Genomic DNA, 27006 nt, shown 5'->3' on the forward strand with positions numbered 1-27006 from the left:
TGTGATTGTATGTGTGAGGTCATGTACCTTTCCCTTATAAAAGCACCAAATGTTGATAACTGCCTATTCTATAATGTGTAGTTAAATAACTGCAAGTTATTTAACTAAAACTTTGGTAATTGCAAGTCTCTATATCTCTCATCATAAGCACTAATCTGGGAGTGAGTATTTGACAACCAATATTCTCTCTCCAATTCATCATCAAAATACTCACAAATGTAAAAATTTATGACCAAATGTAAACAGGTTCAAATATGAAACACAAAAAGACTTTTATAATGAAACGTATTTCAGGAATTCCCTTCAATACTATCACTCAAAGTACCATGACACAAACGCATAAACCATTCGTATCTTATTGGTATCATACAGAGAAAATATTAAGTGTTTATGATTTTACATCGAAACTATCATCAATCTCAATTACTTCTTCAGAACATGAAGGAAATATGAAATCTTTAAAGTAGTATGTTCCATAACAATGACGAAGGTAATTCATCCATGGCGTATCATAAACAGAAATATGAAAGTCTGAATTACTGCAATATTTAAAAAACATAATATAACCCTCACGTACAACATACTTCCGTAAAAACTGATTCATCCCATAAATCTTCTTCTCCGTAAAACCGAATTTAAATTTTGCACTCATCCCACCACCGAGAAATTTTTTTAAGTTATTGGCAATTTTTGTACCATGATGACAGTAAAATACATGTGGTACTTCCTGCATAGTAAGGTTATCAATTACTACAAGAACTCGTTTTAGTGATTGACTCCTTATAAAACAAGAACAAAGTACAAACATACCAGTTCCCGAACTGTAACGTATGATCTGTAATAACCTTAAAAAACTTGGCATAATACTGAACATCATCTGCCTCACCTGTTAAAATGGAACATGGGAAACAATTTTAAAATCTCAGGTTTTTAAATAGAAGTTGTTAATGACAAGATACCTCCATAAGTTCCATCTTTTGGAATGACAGATTCATCCAAAACACATATGTTAAACTTTAGTGCTTCATCAGTATGGTAGAGAGCAATTATATCACCAATTTTAATTTGTGTATCTCGAATGAACCAATTCCACTCATTAGTAAAAAGGACTGCGTCAGGAACCCATTTTACATGTATAGGCCATTCTTGATCCTCAAAACAAAATGTAATGACTGGAGACTTTTCACATAACCCCAATTTGTCGCAAGTATCTGAATTGATAACCTAGAAGGAACAAAACTATTAGAGACAACACATTAAAAAAATGACAATGTTTTAAAATAAATTTTGAAATATGGACGTCTATTTGTTACCTCTGTGAATGATGCGCCCAACAAATGTTTGCCTTCAATAAGTATGTGCTGAATAGTGCAGAAATTAGTTGTAGCATTATAACAAAAAATGGTACTCAGTCTTTCTAGCTCGGTATCAATCCAGATCAAGTCAGAACCCCGCCACTTCTGTATATTTCATTTCCACCGCATACGGATTATATACTTGAAATTTGAACTGTGCTCCTCCTTCATATTCCAGTAGAACCATGTGGTAGGGCTTCATTAAGTAGAAATTCATCATATCAGACAGATTTTGGATGCTCTTAGAGTTTATCGGATATTTTCCCATCCAAAAAATATTCAAAAGTCCTAACAACTTAACCTCGCCAAGGAGGTGACTCGCATAGTTTACATTAAATGGCAATGGCAGAAACTGCATAATTTGAACAAATTAAGCAAAACAGATACTCTAATATATAACAATTACAAATATCACATAATGAGCAATTGAACTTTAACAAAGTATAGAGCTACATTCTAATACATACCAATTCCCCCTTTTTGTAAAAATCACCCATATTTGTACAAACAAAACATATCTAAACTTCTTTTAGATCCATTTCTGCATCAATTTACATTCAACGATCAATCGAACATCAAATTCTCATTCTTAAAATGAGAATACGTAAAAGAGAATTGAACAACTTACTTCTTTCGGAATGAGTACCCTCGATGAAATGGTATGGATTAGTTATTGTACTGAATGCAACACTTCAAGCTCTAAGCATAAATTCCTTGAATCATCTTCAAATTGAAAGAGAGAGTGTGTGAATTGTGAATTTTAAGTGAGTTTTTTCTGTTTCAAATTGAAAGAGAGAGTGTATGAATTGTAATTGAGTTATGCTGATTTGCTTTTTCTTTTTGTTTTTGGAATATGTTTGTGTATTATTCAACTATTTTGTCCATCCTAAAAACCTAATTTTAAATGTTAAATTCATATTATACTTTTCCTTATAAATTGTATGGAAATATAAATGCTCTATTAACGTATTTTAATTAAAATCAAAAAATTCTATAATTATGTTTTAATCAATACTGTACATAGGTTTGGAAAATCTTTAATAACTTGCCGTTGTATATACTTTTTTAGATGCAAAATATGTGATGTCATCTAAGAATGAATGTGACTGTTGTATTGTATGTATATCTTTTTTTCATTAAATTAATCATATTATTTAATTTTGGTATTGTCTAAACTATTCATGGTAATATTATTTGACAGACTTTTACCTAAACTCGACACCATTATATTTCAGTGAAAAATAAACTATTCAAATGGTAAAAAATGGTAAAATATTTATTTGGTGCGAATCGTAAAAATTAATAAAAAAAAATTTGCTAGCACGCGTAGCTGACTCATCAAACTGGAACGGTCATTTTACGTTCCCATTTACTAATATAAAATAAAGACAATTAACCAACAAAATTCATTTAGCACATAATTTATAATTACAACACAGAATTATACTTTATTCACTTAATCACGTCGTGAAATTCCCAGTCGCTACAGTATGGATTGCTCAAATGCATGATTGTAACATTTGATACAAAATATTCTATCAACTCAAACTCAATTCCCAAGTTTTAAATATAATTCATTTCATCTATAAATGTTAAATCATTATATGTTTACTTAATAGTTATTTGATTTTACTAGGGACCTTTTGCCCACGCTATGCGCGCTCCAAATTTCTTCAATTTTGAATTTTTTTTCACGAAATTTGTAATTTCTATAACATAAACGGTTATCTTCTAGTTTTATTTAATTTATTTATTACAGTTATTTAGGTTCCATTTATTTTGAAATATAAAATTGATATTATAGTTTAACGTTAAATCTCAGTATTTTAATTTAGTTTTCTTTCTCTTATATTTTAACCAATTAAATGTCTCTGAACTCATATTTTAACATTTCTCTTTTATGTTTTTAGTAGTCAATATTTTAATAATTTGTACAACAAAACTGAGTAAATATTTTTTTAATTAAATACTTTTTAAAAAAACCCAGTAAATATTACATAACATAAATAGTACACCATGAGGATTGTTTAAAGTATGAGAATATTTTTATCAATCTCGTTCCTGCTTAAACTTTGCATTAGATTGGTACACAGTATGTGAATAGATTTGGCATATAGAAAAACTTGGTAGATTTTTATTACTGTCTAAACATTACTAATCAGATATTTCAATTTTGTATAGCATTATACAATGGTGTTTACTTCAATAATGAAAGTTGACAGTGGATTATATTTGTATATTGAGATTAAAAAAATCTATTAAAGTTAATTATCCATCTACATATTAAAAAGTTTGTTTACACATAGACTTAATAGTATACTGATAGCAACCATGAAGACTAACCTGTAAAAGTGACAAAACTTGATATAACAAAGCAACATGACCTCAGTTATATCTCCAGAAATGAGACAAAAATTAAATAGTTCAAATTACTTGTTACAGTTATGTTCTGGAATTCGGATTCACTTAGCTGGAGATTAACGTTACCAAACAGTTTGCAACAACTATCATTCCGAGGAGCTTATTCCTCATAATAAGAAATTAGTCACATACATGAAACTATTATAAATGTAGGTGGGTATAGTAGTGATATTTTAAATTTTAAGTACGAGGAATATCTTCAATTAATTGAGGCAGAATTAGGATTCTATAATCTGCTATATAGAAAATTATAGTTAAAAAGGAAAAATGAGTTCATTATAACCATGTGAAATATAACAACTTTTAGCTCAATATAACACATCAACATGACTTCAGTTATATCTCCAGAAATATGAGACAAAAATTAAATAGTTCAAATTACCTATTAGAGTTATGTTCTGGATATCTGATTCACTTAGCTGGAGATTAACGTTTCCAGAAATTTTACGCCTTGAATAGAGAACATCATCTGCCATTGCTTTACAATATTGTTGCCATAGTTTCGAAGGATCTGCCACCTGATTATTAGATAATATGAATACAAACAATTGTCTCAGCTGAAAGGGCATAACATGATTGGAATTCTCGGTCATGGTGACATCCCATTGTTTGTCATCCTTTAATAGGCCAAGAGCATCACATGCCTCTTTGTATGTATTATACACAATGCCATTAACAGTTCTGAGGTCTTTGAAAGATATTGCTCCTTTAATGTGCATCAAAATCATACGCAGATAAAATGTTTCTCCAAAAGTTGTATGAACATCAGATAAACGCCCAAAAACTGTACCACGCTCACGAATCTTCCACCTGTTTTGATCCTGTTTCCAAGTAAAATTCTGAGGAAACTGATGATATGTAAACTGTCTTGCCTCTGGTATGTTTTTATTTGCCTGAAACCATCCTTCCAATTTACTAAATCTCTTTTTATCCTTCTCCGCAACATCTTGAAGATTTTCATGTTGCTTAAAAGACACACTCTTTTCGCCTTCCAAATGCACTGGCAAACGCTCAACAGTAGGAAAACGATGATGTATGTCAAATCCTAAAAGACGCCAGGCAGCTTCCGAAGCACATATGTAACGACCATCAAGGAATTTTTTTATTTCATCATTTGACTTTGGTTTTGAAGATGAAGTGCTTGCTTCATTTCCTTGCTGTTTTTTCCTCAGAATCATGGTAGCCGTATCGTGACCTTTCAAGCAGTATTTAAATAAATACTTCAAAGATCGCGAACTGTTACAAACCTCCAAATTAATATGACAGTGGAAACAGACTAATAAATCCCTATTATAAGGAACCAAGTATTGGTTATCAAGTTCCACTCCTTTCTTTATCACAGTCAACCCTGTGCGTCGTCTACGATATATAGGAAAGCCACCATCGTCAAAAAATGCGTGAGCATTAAACCTGGATAAGGAAAAAAAGGATGGTTATTATATTTCTACATTTATGTTGTTAAATCTTGGAATAAAAAACACAGGCTTATTAAACATATACGAATGCAAATGCCAAATATGAAAAAATCAACACCTTTTAGGAAAATGGCGACCACAATTCCCCTTAACCATGCAAGGAGAGTAGGAGTAATCTTTTCCACATGACCCATGAATCATGTGACTGTTGACAATATTAAAAACTCATGATTTTTATCCGGTATTTCAGCCGAGATTAAATGATTAATGTCATCAACATTTTGTGGGCGATCTCTCGGGTACAACCATATTAACATGTGACAGTGAGGAAGACCGCGCTTTTGGAATTCAATTACATGCATTACTACAAAAGAAAAAAATAGTGATATATTTATTTACAACTTTAAAAGGTATAAACAATATGTAATAAACTAAGATTTTATAATTGTAAGAAAGAAACTAAATCATAAGAGTGCATTACTACCTCCTATACATTTCCCAAAATAATTCTTATTTTTGATAAGGTCCAACAACTGGTCAAGTTTTAACTTAAAAACTCTTGCTGTCACATCAGGTTTGTCAGCAACATCTACTCCAGGGAAAAATTTCATCATACTCTTAATCTCAGGTCATTGTGTATTACACGTCATTGTCAAAAATAGGGATGGATGACCAATGGTACGACAAATAGCTAATGAATCTTTGAAGTATTGATTCATATATCTTTGCGAACCAGTGTGAGTTGCAAGAAGGATGACATTCTTGCCTTTTGTAGATGGATTTGTATCACCTTTTGATACCGAATCACGAATAGATTTATAAAGATCAGACCTTATTATATTCTGATGAGCTCGAATCCAGTCCAGTCTATATTGCTCAACTGCTGCAAAGGCAACTACCATAAATTGTTGCCATAAATGACCGCCAAGATGAAGATTCATGCTTGTTATAGTAAATATAAAGTTAGCACTAAAGATATAATTCTGAGCACAACCCTAATATATTATGCATCAGAAGACAGTGGTTAAAAGTACCTTCTTCTGGGCGTATCATTAACTTATAAGCATAATATTCTCGCATTGTGACAATATTTCTGTGCTGAGTCTCATCTGGATGTAGATCACTTACATTCTCATCCGGCACTTTAGGCTTCTTGTTGTGAAGGGGAATATCTAGATGAAAACCATCATCACCATAAGGAAAAAGTAACGAATATTGAAGCTGCATAAAGTGCTTGCAGGTTACATATATTCTTTTCAGATACATCTGATTTGTTTGAACGACAATATCTCTGAATGGGCAAGTATCATCGCTATCTCCAACTACCAAGGCTGCCACCTCATTTGAAGGTCCAACCTGGTTTTTCCTGCCAGAGGCTGACTTAGATGAAACCAAAAGCAAACTAAAGTCGTCTGTTTCACCAAGATTAATACGATCACGCGCATAACGAAAACCTTCTGCCAATTGATTATTTTCGTCAAGCATCTTTAACAATCCTTCTACAATATCTGGATCAAGCACTTCCGAGCCAGGTACTACATTCATGCGATTTTCTATTTCATTTTCAGTGTCATACACATACAGTTGGCAGAATTTTGCTAGTTGACAATCCTTGGGTTTGAGGCTTCCAATTAGATGATAGTTTTGGCCATTAAGTTTAAAACAGTAAGGCCCTCCTCCATTGTTAATTTTGCGGTCTATTTTGCTACCAATTGAGGTGAACTGAAATAGGGAATTATATGTTCTTATGTTGAGCCTGAAGTGATCAAATTTTTCACCTCCAGATAGCAAAGAAGCAAGGAAGGGAGGAGGATGTTTTTCAGCATGAAGCTTAACTTGACCATCTTTGCAACACATTATAAAAGTTGGTGTGCTATTCTTCGATGATTTATTGTTCCGTTCTTCATTCCACATTTGTGCGTTACACTTCTGACATACCTTAGATGGAGGGCCGAGGTCCATGTATCCCGTCCATAAATCTGACAATAAAAATTAATATAAAGATAAAAATGTCATAGTTTCATAAATTATGTTTCCTTTGTGACGTAGTTAAAATATTTATGCTACCTGGGAAATATTGATTATTGTCTTCTTCATCATCGGATAAGTACTCACCTCTATGAGCTGTACTATGATAAATATTAAAGAAATAGATTAATGGTCATCTAAATAGGATAATTATTGAGGTTTGATTGTAATGAGTGGTTATCAGTTTGAACATACCTTCAGCGTCTAAGTCATCTGCATTATCATCTGAAAAAACAATATATAGAAATATAATTTTTTCTGGTAAATACAAAATGGCTTATTGTCTAAAAAACTGACTAAAATCTGTCTTAATATATTTTACCAGAAATATATTGCTCATATTCTGGCATGTGTTCAATTTGCTCTAGGCGTTCTTATTGAATCATTGTTATCTGAAATTGATATTAGAGAATGCTATTCTAATTTAAATCATAAACATGTACGAAACTATATAGGCTCACAAAGACGGAGACATACCGTGTGAAGCTGGAAACCAAACTGAGTATAAATAATAGAAAACATCAGTTCAAGGTTGCAATACTTTTTAATATTGTGTGATGTTGACAAATGAGTATGTCGGAATACCTGGCCTTTTGACACCATTTGCTCAGGCTCTGGAATATGAACTATTACACGTCACTTACGCTGATTTTTTTAGCTTGTGAAGGAGTTTCCAGCATGCGATGATCAAGTTGAGCCTGATTTATATTCAAATTTGGCTTCTGATGCATTTGTAAACATGTGTCTGTGAACAAATTTTAACAAATCAGTATCTCCCTGTAAACATGTGTCTGTGAACAAATTTTAACAAATCAGTATCTCTCTGTAATAATATGAATTAGTATCTCATTGAACTTTAATTTATTTTAAAATTATTTTAAATCATACAATTTCATTTATATATTTTGTTATTAATTTATAATTAATTCAATTTAGATAGGTGTTGATATTTTGTTTATATTTCATTTTGTATAGTTCACTTTTTCAGTCAATAAATATTATTTACACAGTTTTTTCACTTTATAAATATTGTTTAAGTTTTTTTCAGTTAATCAATATTTTTTCACATATATGTGTTTCTACATATATTGCTTAAACATGTGAACTCGAAATCAATTTTTATCAATTACTCCTCTAACTATATTTCTGTATATAAATTTCAAATATAAAAAATTAGTTCAATATTACTCGGCGTCGCCTTACGGCGACCCCTCGCAGTTTAAAATTTAGAAAATTAAAAAAATGTAAATACTTAATATGAGTTATTTTAAAACCGTTGAATTGAAAACTGTAATGTTACATTTTTATATATATTGCTTAAACATATGAATTTGAAATTAATTTGTGTCAATTACTCTCTAACTGTATTTCTATATATATAACTTAAATATAAAAAAAAATAGTTCTATATTACTCGGCATCGCCTTACGACGACACCTCGTAGTTTAAAATTTGGAAAATTAAAAAATGAAAGTACTCAATATAAGTTATTTTAAAACAGTTGAATTGAAAACTACAATGTTATATTTCTACATATATTGCTTACACATGTGAATTTGAAATCAATTTTTGTCAATTACTCTCTAATTGTATTACTATATATATAACTTAAATATAAAAAAAATAGTGCAATATTACTCGGCGTCTCCTTACGGCGACACCTCGCAGTTTAAAATTTTGAAAATTAAAAGATATAAATATTAATATAAGTTATTTCAAAACTGTTGAATTGAAAACCATAATGTTTTACCTGAATACATATACAAAACATATAAATTAGTGCATTAAAACAAAAGTCATTATTCTGCTAAAGGAAAATTTTTATTCAAAAATATTTTAATATTATTGCGACGCCTCGTCGTTTAAACATTATACAATTAAAATATTTTTTTATCAGCACGGATCCATATAAATGCTCTATAATTTGCAAAATGATTCTCCAGTTTTCTAAAAGATTTGTTGGAAGTCTCTTGAACAGTAGATGTCATGGAAATCACAAATTGATTCCAAATAGCTAATGGCAAGATTGCAAGCATATGTGTGTTCAGCAAATGTTTTTAAAAAAAGTTAACTAAAAACATAGATATGAAACAATATACTATTCGTATTCACATCCTGATTCTAATCCTAATGCTGAATTTGTCATAATATTCTATGTGAATTGTAATCATGGAGAATATAATTGAGAGTTAATATTGTAATCACATCCTCATTCTAATCATGATACTGACAAATTCATATCTTGTTGCATAAGAAATCAGGATTTCTCAGCATCAAGATTAGAATCAGGATGTTAATATGTAGAGTATGCTCCAATAGATGTGAGAAATTGGATTGTTCGCTCGAACCTTCAATGTCCAAGCTACTTGAGTAACACCCAGAGCGGACAAATATTGATGGTCGTCCATATCTGAATGCAAGAAGAGGAGAAGCTTAATAAATTACTATGGAACTTCAATGTATATTTGAGAAAATAAAAAAATGTGTACCTCTATTACCTTCTTTTGATGTTTGAGTATAGGTTGAGAGTCCAGACATGTGAATATATAGTACGGTTAAACGAAATTGATTATGGTAGAGTTGTATAATCTTTTTAACTTTTAAATAAATATGCACTATTTTCATTGATTAATTGACTGAGAATTTGTTTAGCCATAATATTCTCTGTGAATTGTAATCATGGAGAATCTAATTGAAAGTTAAGATTGTAATCACATGATGATTCTAATCCTGATGCTAACAAACCCTGATTCATATCCTGATATTGATTCATATCCTGATGAAGGAGAAATCTAGGAACATATCATGATCTTGATCATATCTTGTTGCTAAAGAAATCAAGATTTCTCATCATCGGGATTAAAATTAAGATGTTAATATGCAGAATATGCGTCAAGAGATGTGAGCAATGGTTCGAATGCAACTGATATACTTAAATCATACCTCACAGTCCAACAGAATAAGATTATGCCTGATTTCCTCCCCATGGTTATTCCTTGATATCCACATTCTTGTCACTCGAACCTTCAATTTCCAAGCTACTTGAGTAGCATCCAAAGCGGAAAAATGCTGATGGTCGTTCATATCTGAATGCAAGAAGAGGAGAAACTTAATAAATTAATATAAAACTTCAATTTATATTTGAGAAAATCAAGAATGTGTATCTCTATTATGTTCTTCTGATGTTTGAGTATAGGTTCAGAGCCCAAGCATGTGAATATATAGTACAGTTAAATGAAGTTGATTATGGTAGAGTTGCATAATATTTTCAACTTTTAAACAGATATGCACTATTTTCATTGATTAATTGACTGAGAGTTTGTGTATCCACAATATTCTCTATCAATTATAATCACAAAAAATATGATTGAGAGTTTAGAAAACTTGTTTCATGAATATTGTGTCTAACATGGTAAGAAATGTAACAATATAACCGGTCACGCGTAACTTGCATTTGAGGGTGATGAAAGTGATATAGGTATAAAAATGCGCACATCGATAGCATAATCACCCGGATAGAAAGCATGTTCATTAGTTCCCCTTAAAAAAATTAAATTCTGGAATATTTATAAGATGTGTTGTATTTAAACTTGCCACTAATAATGTCAAAATAAAAAGAAATAGAAGAATAGGTAATAAAAAAAAATATATATATAGTATGTGTATCAGTGATACCACATTTTTTTACTCCCCTATGTTTGAGCAGCGTGTGATGATTATCAAGTTGTTTTGATAACCATTTTCTTGTTGTGAGTCAAAATCCCCTTCAACATGTTTAAAACCGATATCATGTTTAAACTTTTCACATAAATCTAAGATTACCCGTGCATGTAACATCATACACAAAATAATATTGACGAAATTGTAACAATAACCAAATATCTACATAAACAGATGCAGTATATGCACTTGTTTTAGATATTAACCTTATAACCCACTTTAGTTAGATTATAAAGGGAGATGAGAGATCTAACAAAAAATATGACGTTATCAAATGCTAATCAGGTTTGAAAATGACACAGATGACATAGAAGGAATATAAGGATGGTTGAAATACCCGTCGACACAAATTTTGATTCTTCAATATTTTAATATTACTAATAGTCACCTTAAAGTGACACTTCCAATTTTAAACATTATAAAATGAATTCTTCAAAAAAAGATAATAAAAATTAAAATATTCAAAATAATAGCTAAATTTTGATATAAAATTTAGTTCAATATTATCCGCCATCACGTTAGGCGCACCTCACACTTTAAACTTTGAAAAAAATATAAATACTCTATATAAGTTATTTTAAAATATGTTAATTGACAACTTATACTTGATGTATACAATTTACAAAAGCAAACATTAGTACATTAAAATTATTTTCTAACGGATTTTTTCTATAAAAATTCATTTTAATATTACTGATATCCACCTTAACACCTCCTATTTTAAGCATTATAAAATTAATTATTGAAAAAAAATATTATAAAATTAAATATTTCTTTTCTCGACATAGTTTCGTGTAAAAAATTTAAAATTACGTAAAATTTAACAATGATTTTGAAATGCAGATAAATATAATTTTTCGAAAATGTAAACTGTGTATGCATATATTTTGAAATGCATAAAAATGTCATATAAATATCACACTATCTCTTTTTTAAATTTTTGGAGATTTTCATTAATTCATTCAATATTTGATATTTTAATATCAAAAGATAATTGACCTCAAAATCAATAGTACATAAGGTTACATAATTTATCCAAACTTTTCATAGTTTAATATTGCACTTTTATTTATCCAATATTGTTTTGTACATAATTTGAATGAACTTAATAATTTTATTAGTTAAATACAATAAAAAGTATTCATATAAACTAAATTTATTATTTATATACTATGATACTATTTAATCTGATTTTTTCAATAAAATGTAAAAATGTATAAATTTGTACTAAATTTATTATTTATATACTATGCAATTTCTGTAAGTTCTTTTTTTTACAAAGTCAATTAATATATTAAAATAGAACACAGCAAGCCTGATAGTTCAAACCTCTCGAAGAAGACACTAATACAATTGTTAAACATGTCAATTAGTTCAACATTACTCGGTGTCCTAACACTTTAAACTTTGAAATAAGTTATTTTAAAAATATGTTAATTGAAAATCACTATGTTATATTTGATATATACAATTTGTATACAATTTGCAAAATTAAAACATTAGTGCATTAAAATTATTTTACAACGAAAACTTTATATTAAAAAACTATTTTAATATTACTAATATCCACCTTAAACTGACACTTCCAATTTTAAACATTATAAATTAATTATTCAAAAAAAAGATAATAAAATTAAAATATTTTAAAATTATAAAAATTAAATTAATTGTCAAAAGGTAAATATATACAAATAAAAATTATATAGTTATATTCAAAATAGCATACGATTTAGTTCAATATCACACGGCCTCGCATTTTAAACTTTGAAAAAATAAATATATATACTTTACATAAGTTATTTTAAAATATGTTATTTGACAACTATTATATTATATTTGATGTATATAATTTGCAAAAATATATATTAGTGCATTAAAATTATTTTGCAACAAAAACTTTTTGTTAAAAAATCATTTTAATATTACTGATAGCCACCTTAAACTCACACCTCCAATTTTAAAAATTATAAAATTAATTATTCAAAAAAAATAATAAAATCAAAATATTTATTTTCTCGACAGAGTTTGATGTAAAAAAAATTAAAATTATATAAATTACATTAATTTTCAAAAGATAAATATATATTATAGACAAATGAAAAGTATATCAAAATAGCTGAATTTTGATATACAATTTAATTCAATATTACTCGCCATGACGACACCTCACACTTTAAACTTTGAAAAAATATATATATATAAATACTCTACATAAGTTATTTTAAAATATGTTAATTGACAACCACTATGTTATATTTGATGTATACAATTTACAAAAGTAAATATTTGTGCATTAAAATTATTTTCTAACGGAATTTTTTTTATTAAAAATTCAATTTAATATTACTTATATTCACCTTACATTGACACCTCCTATTTTAAGCATTATAAAATTAATTCTTAGAAAAAATATTATAAAATTAAAATATTTCATTTCTCGACATAATTTGCTGTAAAAAAAATTAAAATTACATAAAATATAACAATGATTTTGAAATGCAGATAAATATAATTTTTTTGAAAATATAAATGGTGTGTGCATATATTTTGAAATGCATAAAAATATCGCATAAATATCACACTATCTCTTTTTTAAATTTTTTGAGATTTTCATTAATTCATTCAATATTTGAGATTTTAATATCAAAAGATAATTGACCTCAAAATCAATATTATATAAGGTTACATAATTTATCCAAACATTTCATATTTTAATATTGCACTTTTATCTTTATAATATTTTTTTGTACATAATTTGAATGAACTTAATAATTTTATTAGTAAAATACAATAAAAAGTATGCATATAAACTAAATTTATTATTTATATACTATGATACTTTTTAATCTGATTTTTCAATAAAATGTAGAAATGAATAAACTTGTACTAAATTTATTATTTATATACTTTGCAATTTCTGTAACTATAAAAACATCCTTTTTTTTATAAAGTCAATTGATATATTAAAATAGAACACAGCAAGCCCTGATAGTTCAAACCTCACGAAGAAGATACTAATACAATTATTAAACATAGCATGCAGTCTCACATACTCTTGGACCAAATATACTAAAGAAGAACCCACTCACTATTTAGAAAATTGAAGCTCACTAAGCAACAGACTACAAATTAACAAAAATCACCGACACTAACATTGAAATATGGCATTACAGTTAAACTTCAATTCATTCCTCTAGCATTAGCTTCCTCCATCATTGCCAATTGCATCAGCACTTCTTTGCATGATACATGATACAAGATGCAATATCACTGTAATTTAATAGTATTAACTGCAACAGTCCTGGCCAAATGTATTAGCCATGTAGCCAAGGAAAGATAGCATTGCAGTCCAACACAATGTCGACGTTACCACCAAATTCTTCTCACTCAGGTGAAATATATCACTATATGAGTTGAACTGTGAATATTTCTTCCCTGGACTTTTGCTGATATATTATTTATGCAGATTATACGTAAAAATTATGAGCTTTTATGTTCTAAGAACTTAGAGACGGATTTTAGCTTCTATCAAAACAGAGATGATTTCTCACCAGATATGAAGATATGCAAATATGGGAAAAGGAATCTTGAATCTCAGAAGTTTAATGTGGACTGACAGACTTTTGTATATCTTTTCTGGTAGCTGAAACCAAAATAAAAAACATTGATGCACATTTTATTATAAGGAACTGTGAAAAAACAATTCTTGAGTTATGAGTATGAGAGTGAAGAAACTTTACAGGAACCCAAGATCCATCCTTCTCAATATTATCAGAGAAGCTTCCATGTCCACTGTGACATCAAGAACCAGATACATGTAACCTGCAAAAAGAAAGAGAGAAAATGAGATTCTGAGATTTGAAATTTGAGAGAAGAAGAATAACAGACTATATATATCAATAATTTAACTCAATTTATATCAAGGAGTGACAGTTTCCCTAGATAAGTATGAAATTCAAAATTTAAAAATATAACAAATAAAGGAGCAAATCATGCATGATTATTTAGTCTAAAATATTTTTCCATAGATAGCTTGCTTTTTAAATTTCAAATTATAAATTTAGATTAAGAATATTTATACAAACATACCAAATCAATACAAAAAAATAATACTAAAATTACAAAAAAAGAAAGAGTAAAAGAGATGACATATCAAATCAATACAAAAAATTATACTAAAATTACAAAAAAAAGAGTAAAAAGTCGAATAAAAAGAAAAAAAAAATTGAAAACAGAAGAATGAGAGAGATAAATGTCTGATGTAATTTGAAATAGTGGTTTTTGAAGGTAGATATATTTGAATAGATAGTTTTATCGTATTCGTGGCTAAAATTGTGAATTTTGAGTAGCACACATATAATATTAATTGGGTAATTTGATTGGATATAAGATAATTAAGGAAATTTGAATTTCAAAAAAAACAATTAAATGTGTAAATAAAGAATGAGAGAGAATAGGAAAATCTATTTATCATTGAATTAGTGTTGTAAAAGATGTGAGAAAATCATGCAAATCTTTCCTTAGATAAGATGTTTAAATTTTAAAATTCAAAAATTTTCCATGTTTAGTGTTTTGATGGGTAAAAAAATGGGTAAACTTATATGGATATATCCATGGATATATAGATTTTATACTTAATATGGGTCATGGGTAAATTTATTTACCCATTGGGTAAATTTTGTGGATATATCCATGGATCTAGTGATTTTATACTTAATATGGGTTATGGGTAAAAAATTTACCCATTTGCAAAATGGGTAAATTAAGGAGTACACTTTAAGAATATATAGATGATATGAAGAACATGCATGGATGAAGAAAATCATATCCGAACAATTACTTAATCACTCATCACTAATGTTCAACAAACTTAAAGATATACACAGAAGTATCACATGTAATATCATATGTGAAAAAAAATCAATGATGTAAGGGTGAGGAAGTAACAAAATGGACCCGATGAATAACAATAATACCTCCATTTTATATTCAAGTGATAGTTACCATGTAGTTGTAGTAAAAATAATAGCTGAAACATTTTGGTGCCTGATAAAAGAATAGGAGATGTGTCAATTATATTTCAATTAGGCCACAATTTGGTATCTATACATTTTTTTCATAAAATTAAACCACATTAAGTAATTTATGCTATTGTCTAATTTGAAACTTTTGTTTTTCTCTTATATATTAGCAACAAAAAAATAAAACTAACATCATATCGCAACTATTCGTGACAATATTATTTGAGATACTTTTACCTAAACTCAACACCATGATTTCCGGCGAAAAATAAAATATTCAAATTATAAAAAGAAATGGTAAAATAATTTATTTGGTGCTAATCGTAAAAAATAATACAATTAATTTTTTTTTGCTAGCACGCGTAGCGCGCAGGCAAAGGTCCCTAGTTCTTATAATTTTAACTGGACAATACAAGCACCCATAAATTATTGGTCCTAAAAAACAATTAAGATAACACACCTTTAATAAAAAGAGTAATATTGATTGTATGTATTAATACAAAAAATAAGAAGTACCTAAAATAGGGCATCAACCAGCTTCATTAACACTTTCTGATTCTATTTTCTAAACACCTAATTTTAAAGGCAACACAGTAGTAAATTTAAAAAATTTATTAGGCTTCGAAATTATTAGACTTTAAGTTACTAGACTTTAAAAGAGTACATTGCAAAGTCTATAAAATAAAAGTTGCATGGTTATAAATCTTTAAATATAGTATTAGTAAATGAAATTTATACATGCGCATAGAAAAAGGGATCAGCTTATGCCTTGTGCAAAATAAAGAGAAATATCGCATTTACTTGTGTCAATATTTGAAATAACGAGCAGTCGTGCCAACACGTTAAGAAAGATATTTTATTGAATTCTAACTAAGTACAACTGCTAATCACATTTAACAAAAGATTATTACAAAGTTGAAAGAATAGCCAATGCAGATTTTGTTAGCTGTTAACAGTTCTTAGATTTAGAACTAATTATTCAAACCTTGCATATATCATCTTCCAGCTTCTATATTAATAATTGTTGTTCACTAAGTTTTGTCGTAACATCTGTGATTTTCCCTTTAGCTGTCTCCAAATAAGACTTGGTTTCAGATAGCTTGACCTAAGATAGATGGGAAGTAGGAGTTACTATCTAATAAAAATTATTTAATAGATAGATATTAATATACAGTGGCCAAAGATCACATCTTAAACGCGACAGATTGTTAGAAGTTTTTATCCTTAGGGGAGTGTACCTACAGAAAGAGGTATTGCACTAGTAAAATGTACTCTTCGTAACAAGATAGCACAAAAATTAGATAACAGAATATCACAATAAGTGATTTTTGCAATCTCAGAAGCTGCAGAAAAAAGCAAAAAATATGTACACCATATTTGCACTAGTAAATTGTACTCCCTGCAACAAGTGCAACAAGTATAACAATCCTTGTTCTCGTCTGCTTTCGCTTGGCATGGTGTATCAATATCAGAAAATATGACAACATAGATACATCTTAATATTGAGCTGGCTAAGCCAAATAATGCAATTCGTGAATAAAATAACATACACGACATAATTTAAATGTATCCCAGAGTTTTCCTTGAAAAGATGACTTTTTAGACAGACAAGTTTATGTTAAACATACAATTTCTACGCATTTGACAAACATTAAGCTCTGGAGAAAGCTAATGCATAATTGCATAAAGCACCAATCTCTATGAAATTAATTAGTGGCAATTATCAAGTTATGTAAAATTTAGAGAATATTTTGCAAGATCAGAAGTTTACATGTAACAAAGTAAATAGTTACTGACTGTGTAGCTTCTTCTATGAAGTACTTGTGGGCTGCTTATGTCGAAGACTATAAAGATTACCGCTACTGTAGAACTCCATGAATAAACAATATAATTTATCACTCTCGAAGTAAGCGTATAAAGTGGAAAAAATATATGGTCCAGAAGACTAAGAATTTCCCTTTCCGTTTGAGTTCATATTAGCTTATTTCTGCAAACTTAATGTTAAAACACAAAAGAAACATATGTCAATGCTCTATCTAAATCGAAATACATAGGCCAATATTATCATAAGCAACAAATCAATAAAATTATTCAATGCAACATTTGATTTCATCCAAGATTATAACAAATAAGTGACTGACCTAACGGTATTGCAAGTATTCGCTATACATTCTAATACTACAAAATCATTAACAAGAAATAAAAACAAACAAATCAAACCCAACTACAAGAAAATAAGAGAAGAAAATAAGAGCATACCCGACTAAATATTGAACCCAACAAGAAGAAAACCCCAAATTACAAGCTCGATTAAGAAGAAAGCCCTGGTTATAAGCCCTAATCCCTGTTGAGGAAAAAACCCCAATTTTTTGAGCCCAAATTCACTTCAAGCCTCTAAATACTGGAACCCTAATTTCTTCCAAGCTCATAACTACCCAAACCCGACTGAGAAGACTAAAAACACTGAACCCTAAAACTTCATCTTTTCGATTAGCTCTTGTTGTGTATGTTTTGTGTGTTTGTTTTAAAGAGAGAATGAGTTTTGATATATTAGAGAGTTTTGAAGAGTTTTTAGGCAAATAATTGAGCGGGCTCTAATTTAGTTTTTGGCCGCCCAAATAATTGGTCAAAAATTGACCGCCATAATCAACCGCCTAGATTTTGACCTCTACGGTAACACATATTCCGGTGTCAATCCTAACACTTTTTTATGTTACAGTAGTAATTTTCTCATGTCTATAGTAACATCGGCTAACCTCTATTGTAACGCTAAAAAAATGTGTTAGCTCAGATCAAATTTTAGTGATTTAAGGTAACATTTTTACTTGTAACACCAAAAAAAGTGTTGGTAGAGGCCATATATGGTGTAGTGTTCTCAAGTCAGTCAGCTCACAACTCTTGTCCACAACCAGTAAAATGACTCAAATCCTTGATAGACTCCCAAAACTATTTCCAAATATAGACAGTTGTGTCATTGGGAGCTTTCATGGGTGCCTTTAAAGTTCCTCTCCAAGAAACACCAAAGATTGTTAGGTCATAGATCCCTCGGAAAACTAACTTGCCTACTACCAAGCCTAAGGGGGAGATAGAGTCCAAGCTAAAATCTACAAGTCAGAGTGAAGATGCTGGTATGGAGGAGAGACTCAAGATGGCAGCTGAAGGCCCTTGCTATGACAAGGAGTTTAGTGACTTTCCAGAGGGCCTGATAGTCTTAGTGAATCTCAACCATCATACTAACAAGAGGGTTATCAACAACAATGTGAACTTCTTGAGAGTGGTACTAGTCACCAGGGAAATGCTAAGGGAACAGAGAGTGGTAGTCAATATCAATGATACTGGAGTTGACAGATGCATGCAGGTCTCACTAGCATTTCTTAAATCTAGGAGAGCCTCAAAAATGAACATCTTCATCAATAAAGTCGAAGTGATGATTTAAGAGGACAGTCAATTGCTAAGGGAACTCAAAGCAGGCCAATAAGGAGCTTTTCCCGAGGCATATCTTAAACCTAGCAAGGGAGTGGTCTACATATGTTCAACTACCAAGAAATGCAGATATTTTCTAATCCCAAAGCATTGTGTCATGAAGAATAATAAGGTAATGATGGTGATTGAGTCTGCGCTAAAGACTGAGAAGACCAAGACTATTGAGGATCATGAGATGATCAATATTTTTGGGAGATACTTGAGGAATGTTGATGATATGTTGCCAAAGACTAATATAAATGACAAGGATGATGATGAGCAAAAGAAAAATGAACACAAATCTTTTGACTCAAATCCAAGTCAATCTAGTAAGAGAAGTAGTAGTCAAAAAGATGCTGCAAGCAAGAGAGATAAGAAGAAGTAAAAAGATGAAGGTAGAAAGAAGAAGAGTGGGGGGATGGGAAAGATAGTAAGCCATAAATCTGCAACTCTGCAAACCTCAACCCAAAACCCTAGCCAAACAAAAACTCAAACCATCCAAACCTTCAAGCCTAAATACCTTTACAAACTCACGTCCAACTCTGTACTCAAAATATATATCTTAGCCAACCAAAACTCCTTGAATAAAATGACTAAACCTCCATCATTTAAACCACCATCCAAAATACACTTTAAGTCAACTGGAAGAAAATTAAAGAAAACAAAAGTTGAAATAGGTGCACTATGGAAGTGCTTTAATCAAGAAGATTCTCTACCAATTTCAGGAAAAAAAAATTCAGAAGATGACTACAACAATCAACTAGCTGAAGGAATAGTCAAAGTCCGTGTAGAAACTTTAGGAGAGGTAAAAATTTACTTCAAAGATGGCACAGTCAACTTACTCAACAAAGAAGTAATTGAAATTACTCAAGAGTAGAACTTGAAAGAGTGATTAATTAGTCTGATGACTCGTAAGGATGCTTTTACAAGAATGAGGAAGGTTGAGTTGGCTAGAAGATTGAGAGAAAGAGATGAAAGAAATGCAAGGGAGAAGGCTGAAAGGGAAGCATATGTTATCAAAAAGGCTAAGGAGATGAAGATGTTTGAGAAAAGATCAATGAGTTGAGCTAGAGGATTGAGTATAGTTTCTACAGATGGTGTATTTTTTTAATATCAAGACTTGCAGATTCTCAAGATACAGAGTCAAGTACCATGACAGTTACTCATTAAATGAATGGCTAAATCTTGTGGAAGCACTCAGAGGTATTGAAATCATTGAAGAATTAAAGTGTCTTATTAGACTCAAGAATTTAATTAGATCTCAGCCTGGCTATGAAGACATTAGCTAATTCTGTAAACTCAAATATTTTTGTAACTTTTAAGTGACATTCATGTATAAAATTATGTATCTTTGTGTTTCTGTTTATCTTTCAAATTTTAGCTTGGGATTAGTCTTATTATCGGGCATGAATTTGTGATAAGTAATCTTTGCACGAATTGGGGGAGATGTTTGTGCAAGACATGCCTTTACATAACAAGACTAAGTCATTTTAACAATCCCAAGATTTAGTTGACTTGTAATTATGTATTATGTTATGATATTTCTTGAGGCTGTAAAATTGTTAGGTAGACTAGACTGGAGTATTTTTCAGTAAACAACCAACAAGTTAGGAATAAATTTCTGGAACAATATCAAGCCTGAGCATGCTTCAGAATGAAGATAAACTGCTTGGTGAAGAATTATGTTGTGGATTGAAAAATGTTCCAAGTCAAATGTCAAGAAGTCACAGGTCAAGTTATATCGAGAAGTCAGATAAGCTTATAGGAAAGTCACTCTACTTGTAGAGAAGTCATTGTACTTGTAAAGGTGTCACTTTACTTGTAGAGAAGTCATTATACTTGTAGAGAAGTTATCATACTTGTATAGAAGTCATTATAGTTGTAGAGATGTCACTCTACTTGTAGAGAAGTCAAAAATATATGTAGAAAATTGGAGATATCGACAAGTCAAAAATATATATAGAGAAGTGGAGAAATCGATAAGTCAAAACTGCATGTAGAACTGAGATATCGACAAGTCAAACTGCATATAGAGAACTGGAGATATCGACAAGTTAAACTGCATATAGAGAACTAAAGAAGTCGACAAGTTAAACTGCGTATAGAGAACTGGAGATATTGACAAGTCATAAGTCTTGTAGAGAAGTAAAGATTTCGATAAGTCATTCTACATGTTGATATGAGACATATCTATACAGTAATGAAGATCTCGATAACAACTCAAATTACATAATGCAGCCAACTTGAAGATTCAAGATTATCGGTCAGCAAACCATTTTATCACTGAAATAGAAAGTCTACAAATGCAGTTTGAGGAACGCAAGATCAAGTGCCAAGATGAACTGGATAAAGGAGGATCACAGACCTAGAAGATTATATGCATATTTACTGCACTTAAAATGGATACAGACAAACGGATTTTAGAAAATGTGTTAGTCTATTTTAGTGCAAGTTCTGTAAACTATGCATGTTGATCTATAAAGCATGTCATGAATCCTTAGTTCAGTTGTAACAAAACAGATCGAGAAATCTTGTATTCTCTCAAGAGAAGTAGTTGAGTTCTTATTATTCAAGAACACATATTTGTAGCACAACTAATTTGATTTTAATATAAATCAAGTGAGTTTTGATAATTGTGTTTATGTCTTTACAGTTATTTGATTATCACTACAATAATTTAGTCTATCGAGTTCAAGCTGCCAAACACTTAACTTGATTATCTTGAAAACATTCAAACACAGTTTTTAAGTAAGTAAAATCAAGAAAACATATTCACCCCCTGTGTGCATTTCATACCTAACACGGGTACTATGTTCAAGGCAATGCTGAGACTTATCATTTTTAACAGAGGCTGAACAAGATGGCTTGTTACTTAATTTCTTTTGCTACAGCGAGCTCTGTTATAGAGTTACGATATGGTTGGATGATCTTCTGGAGAAAGAATTCTTATTGAGGCAAGATCTTAGTTACTCCGACTCGTCACTTCTGGCGGCCGTACCCGTGTTGACCCGACCCGACACTATAAACGACCTGGAATACATACCAGACCTGCTATTTGAAAATTCGACCCTTCATCCTCGTCTTAGCAGACTTCGACCCGGAATAAGTGATGTTTCATATCTTTACTTTTAGTGATTTCACGTGAAAAAAGGAAGAACGTTGTGGAAAGTAACGAAAGAGATGAGACTATGACGAAGAATCGAAGATAAAAGAAGAAGATACAAGAAGCAGAAGAAAAGTAGAACGACTTAATATTTATAAATTTGTATATGTATAAAGTAAATAGTAAATAATAGATGTATATTGGTTATACTTTGTCCGGATTCATTTTTAAGATAAGATAGCTGAATCTAGTTGTTTACTACTGCACAATTTTAAATTTAGTACTATTATTTTATGAATTAACTGTTAGATATATTTGTGATGTCATAACTAATCTGATGTGTTTAGTTTCATAACTTAATATCAGGACTTACTGGAAATCAGAACTTACTGAAGTCAGAACTTATATCAGAACTTAAGGCCGTCAGGATTTATATCAGGACTTAAGTGTGGGTACTTCAGATAAGGAATGCGGCTGATTTACAGGAGAGGATCTGGACTAAAATAATAGAAGATATGCATGAAGAGTTGGACAGCTAGAAGACTTGTAGAAGAGAATATCTGATTGAAATATTTTAGGAGACAGAATTATATTCTATATCAATTAGAAGATATCTTGTAACTGTGTACTACATAAACACAGCTTAGGGTTTACACTATATCTGTTATCATTCACGAGAACATTATTCTTAATAACCCTAGCAGCTCTTAGTGATATTGTTCATCACTGAGAGAGAACAATTGTTATATTGTAACAAAGTTTATTATATTGAATATACTTGATTACTGTTGCATACTTGTGTTGATAAATCGATTTGATTGTATAAACACTATATTCAACCCCCTTCTATAGTGTTGTGTGACCTAACAAGTGGTATCAGAGCTACTATGTTGATATACAAATAGTAAGATCCGGTTTACAATCATGTCTGAAGAAACACAAACTCCACCTAAGCCCACCAAAACTCAAGACACTCAAAATAATCAAACCCCCTTCTATAGTGTTGTGTGACCTAACATTAACTGGCATACTGTCAATATCAAATGACTGGTTACTTTAAAATTATGAATTTTACCAAAAGTAATAATAAAAAAATTATAAATTGACTAACAATATCATATTTCTTATTTCACTAATATAAAAAATATATATAATATTTAATTATGTCGAGTCCCCGTCTCTAAAATTCGGACGGTGTCCCGTGTCCAAGATTTTCGGAGGTGCCGAGTCCGAAATTAGGATATGTGTCGTATCTGATACTCCGAGTATATCTGTTATAATGAGGTAGATCTCCACAATTAGGGTTGTTCACGAACCGAGTCGAGCCGAGTTTTGATGTAAACGAGTCGAGCTTTTATTTTTTATCTGACGAACCGAGCCGAGCTTCTTTATCGAACAAAAATTCATGTTCGAGCTCGTTAACTAACGAGCCGAACACGAGCTTGTTCGTGAACAAATACGAGCCGAGTCTAACTAAGCCGAGTTCGAGCCTTAACAAAAATAAATAAATCAATGACCCAACCCAACAGATTAAAGCCCAGCCCATTTATTAAAATCTATCCGGATAAATCTACTGATCATTCTCTCTTTCAAATCTCATATCAATCTCTCTTCTCTCCAGATCCCTAAATCCCCAATTTGTTTAGTAAACTAAATATTCAATTTCTTTTCTTTCGTTAAAAAGGTTCGGGAACACAGTAGTGCCAACTTTCCGAATACTCTCAAAATCTTTTTCAACAAACCTGCACCAAGGTCTGGCCTGCTAGGCCTAAGACCATATTTAAAAAGACTGGGCTTTTCTTAGAAAGACTGGACCGCACTATAAAAGGACTGGGCTTTTATTAGAATGACTGGACTGGGCTTTTTAATTATCCTAGCAGACCAGGCCGGATTTGTTATTAAAAATGAAGGACTTATTCAGCCTGCTAGGCCAGTCCAGGCCAGGATTTGACCCGGGCTTTGACCAGATTTAGCCCAATAATTCTTAAACCCAATTATTTTAACATCTATTTTGCGGGCCTAATAGTATAATTGCATGTGTCTAAGCATAAATTTGAAAAATCAGATTGTTTGGTAAGAAAATTTGGTAATGTTATAGGAGTAAAAATAATAAATAAACATATTAGTTAAATAGTTAAATAGTTGATTGATTGATGATTGGCTATTAAGGAAAGGAGCGGGAAAATTTGTTAGCTTCTTCCTTTATATAAAAACTCTATTGTGTAAATTGGATCATTTAAGAAATTAAGAAATGAAAATTTTGTATCTCTCATCTCCTTTCTCTGTGATTCTCTCTGGTTATCTTTATAAGCTTGCTTAGAATTAGTTAATAAAGAAGAAATATTTTTGTCCTTCATCAGTGGTATCAGAGTTGTTCGTTCTTGCGCATTATACACAAAATAGATATAATCGAATCTGTTCAATTGGCTATAACCAGAAAATCATCAGTCATGGAAGAACATATCAAGACTGTAGATCAAAAGTCGGAGACATTTAATCAAAAGCAGGAATTATAGAACAAGAAAGTTGAAGAAACGATGATCAAACTGATGCGTACAATCGAGGAAATGAAGGCGCAATTACAAGGGGCAAGCTCATCTCAAAGAACTAGAACAGAAATCCCAAGAAATCATGATTTAACACTGATTCTTGATTCAGGTAACAACAGATCATTGAAGTTTACTCTTAAAGTCGATTTTCCTAAATTTTATGGTAGCAATGCTAAGGTTTGGATCAAGAAGTGTAATAGATACTTCGAATTATGTAAAATCACTGGGGAACAGAAGGTAGATTTAGCCTCTTTACACGTGTTGGGTAAGGCTGAAACATGGGTTACCGGTTATTTGGCTAATAGGAGAAATGTAGAGTGGGATGACTTCATTATAGATCTGGTAGCAAGGTTTAAAGATGATGGGACTGGAAAAGTTGTGGAAAATTTTAACAAGTTACATCAAGCAGGTCAATTAGAATATTATATAGATGAATTTGAAGGTATAAGATCTTTGATGTTGCAGTATAATCATGTCTTGCCTGATTCTTACATTTTAGATAGTTTTGTTGGTGGTTTGAAACCTGTTATTAAGCCATTTGTTAGGGCATTCAAACCAGGAACTATTGCAGAAGCAATTGAGTATGCAAGATTGAAGGAAGAGTCATTAGCTGTCACTAGTAAACTTTACAAGTTTAACACTCTATCACCATACAATCAGCATAAACCATTGCAGTCTGTACCTATGTTGGATAACAACTTACCACCCTTACTGCCAACTCCAACACCTGCTAAAACTATAGTGAATAATATGGTGAGAAAATAGCAAAAGGACTATACTATTATTGCGACCAGGCGTATGAGAGAGGACATAAATGTAAATTCAGGGAGCCTCATCTTTTTATAATAGAAGTACATGGTGATGATGATGGTATGGATGAGCAATGTGAAGAAGATGTGTCTTTAATGTTGGAGAATGAAACGGAACCTTGTATTTCAGTAAATGCCCTAGCTGGAAATCAGAACTTTCAAACCATGAGAGATTAAAGGGTTTGGTAGAAAATAATTCAGTTCACATTTCAGTAGATTCTGGTAGTACTCACAACTTTTTGGATTTAGAATTTGCTAAGAAGATGGGATGTACGGTGAAGGAAGTATCAGCACAAGCAGTTACAGTAGCAGATGGGAATCATATTGTCTGCAAACATGTGTGTGAGGAGTTCAATTGGGTTATGAATGGTAGGAAATTCAATGTCGAGGTGATGTTAATACCATTGGGTAGTTGTGATATGGTACTTGGGATACAGTGGTTGTCTACCATTCGTCCAGTATATTGGGACTTTAAAAAATTAAAGATGAATTTTATCTTGGATGATGAGCAGATTTCACTGAAGGGAATACCACAAAAGAAGATTAAGGTGTTGGAAGGTCAACCACCTAGAAAATAATAGAAAATCCTGTTCACTGCTGTTTGGTTCAAGTAAGAAAAATATCTTCATTGATATTGGCTAGTAAAGAAGTATCTTAATGTGATTCTTTACCACTTTCAAAACCAGAACCAGCAGAGTTACAACAACTAAAGGAATAGTTTGCTGCAGTTTTTGAGGAACCAAGGGATTTGTCTCCTAGCAGAGGGACTTTTGAGCATAAGATTCCACTTGCACCAGGTAAAGGGCCTGTAAATATCAGACCATATAGGTACCCATTGAAGTAAAGAGATATAATAGAACAATTAGTACAGGAAATGTTGGAAAGGGGTATTATACAAGATAGCTCATCCCTTTTTGTTTCTCCTGTAGTTTTGGTTGGTAAGAAAGATGGAACTTGGAGGCTGTGTATAGATTACAGGGAACTAAGGCTCTGTTTGGTATTGCTGTTAAAAACTGTTGTGCTGGTAGAAAAAGTGTTGTTGAAAAAAGTGTTGTAAAAATCAGATGACTGTTTGGTAATTTTTTTGATATGTATATGTTTTGATGCAAAAATTTAAATATAA

At 30.8% G+C, this 27006-nt stretch overlaps 1 protein-coding gene across 1 annotated transcript; it reads right to left on the bottom strand.

Moving 5' to 3' along the window:
* Positions 1 to 3693: 3693 nt before the first annotated feature.
* Positions 3694 to 7569, bottom strand: LOC141680662 (uncharacterized). Its single transcript, XM_074486829.1, has 7 exons — positions 7542 to 7569; positions 7415 to 7444; positions 7259 to 7315; positions 6226 to 7170; positions 6023 to 6074; positions 4159 to 5186; positions 3694 to 3698 (listed from the first exon to the last, which is right to left on the bottom strand). Exons 1-7 carry the CDS (start codon positions 7567 to 7569, stop codon positions 3694 to 3696), a joined length of 2145 nt encoding a protein of 714 aa, XP_074342930.1.
* Between the last annotated feature and the right edge of the window lie 19437 nt (positions 7570 to 27006).

The sequence above is a fragment of the Apium graveolens genome, chromosome 8, assembly GCF_009905375.1.
Source record: "Apium graveolens cultivar Ventura chromosome 8, ASM990537v1, whole genome shotgun sequence".
In the NCBI taxonomy this organism is placed as follows: Eukaryota; Viridiplantae; Streptophyta; class Magnoliopsida; order Apiales; family Apiaceae; genus Apium; species Apium graveolens.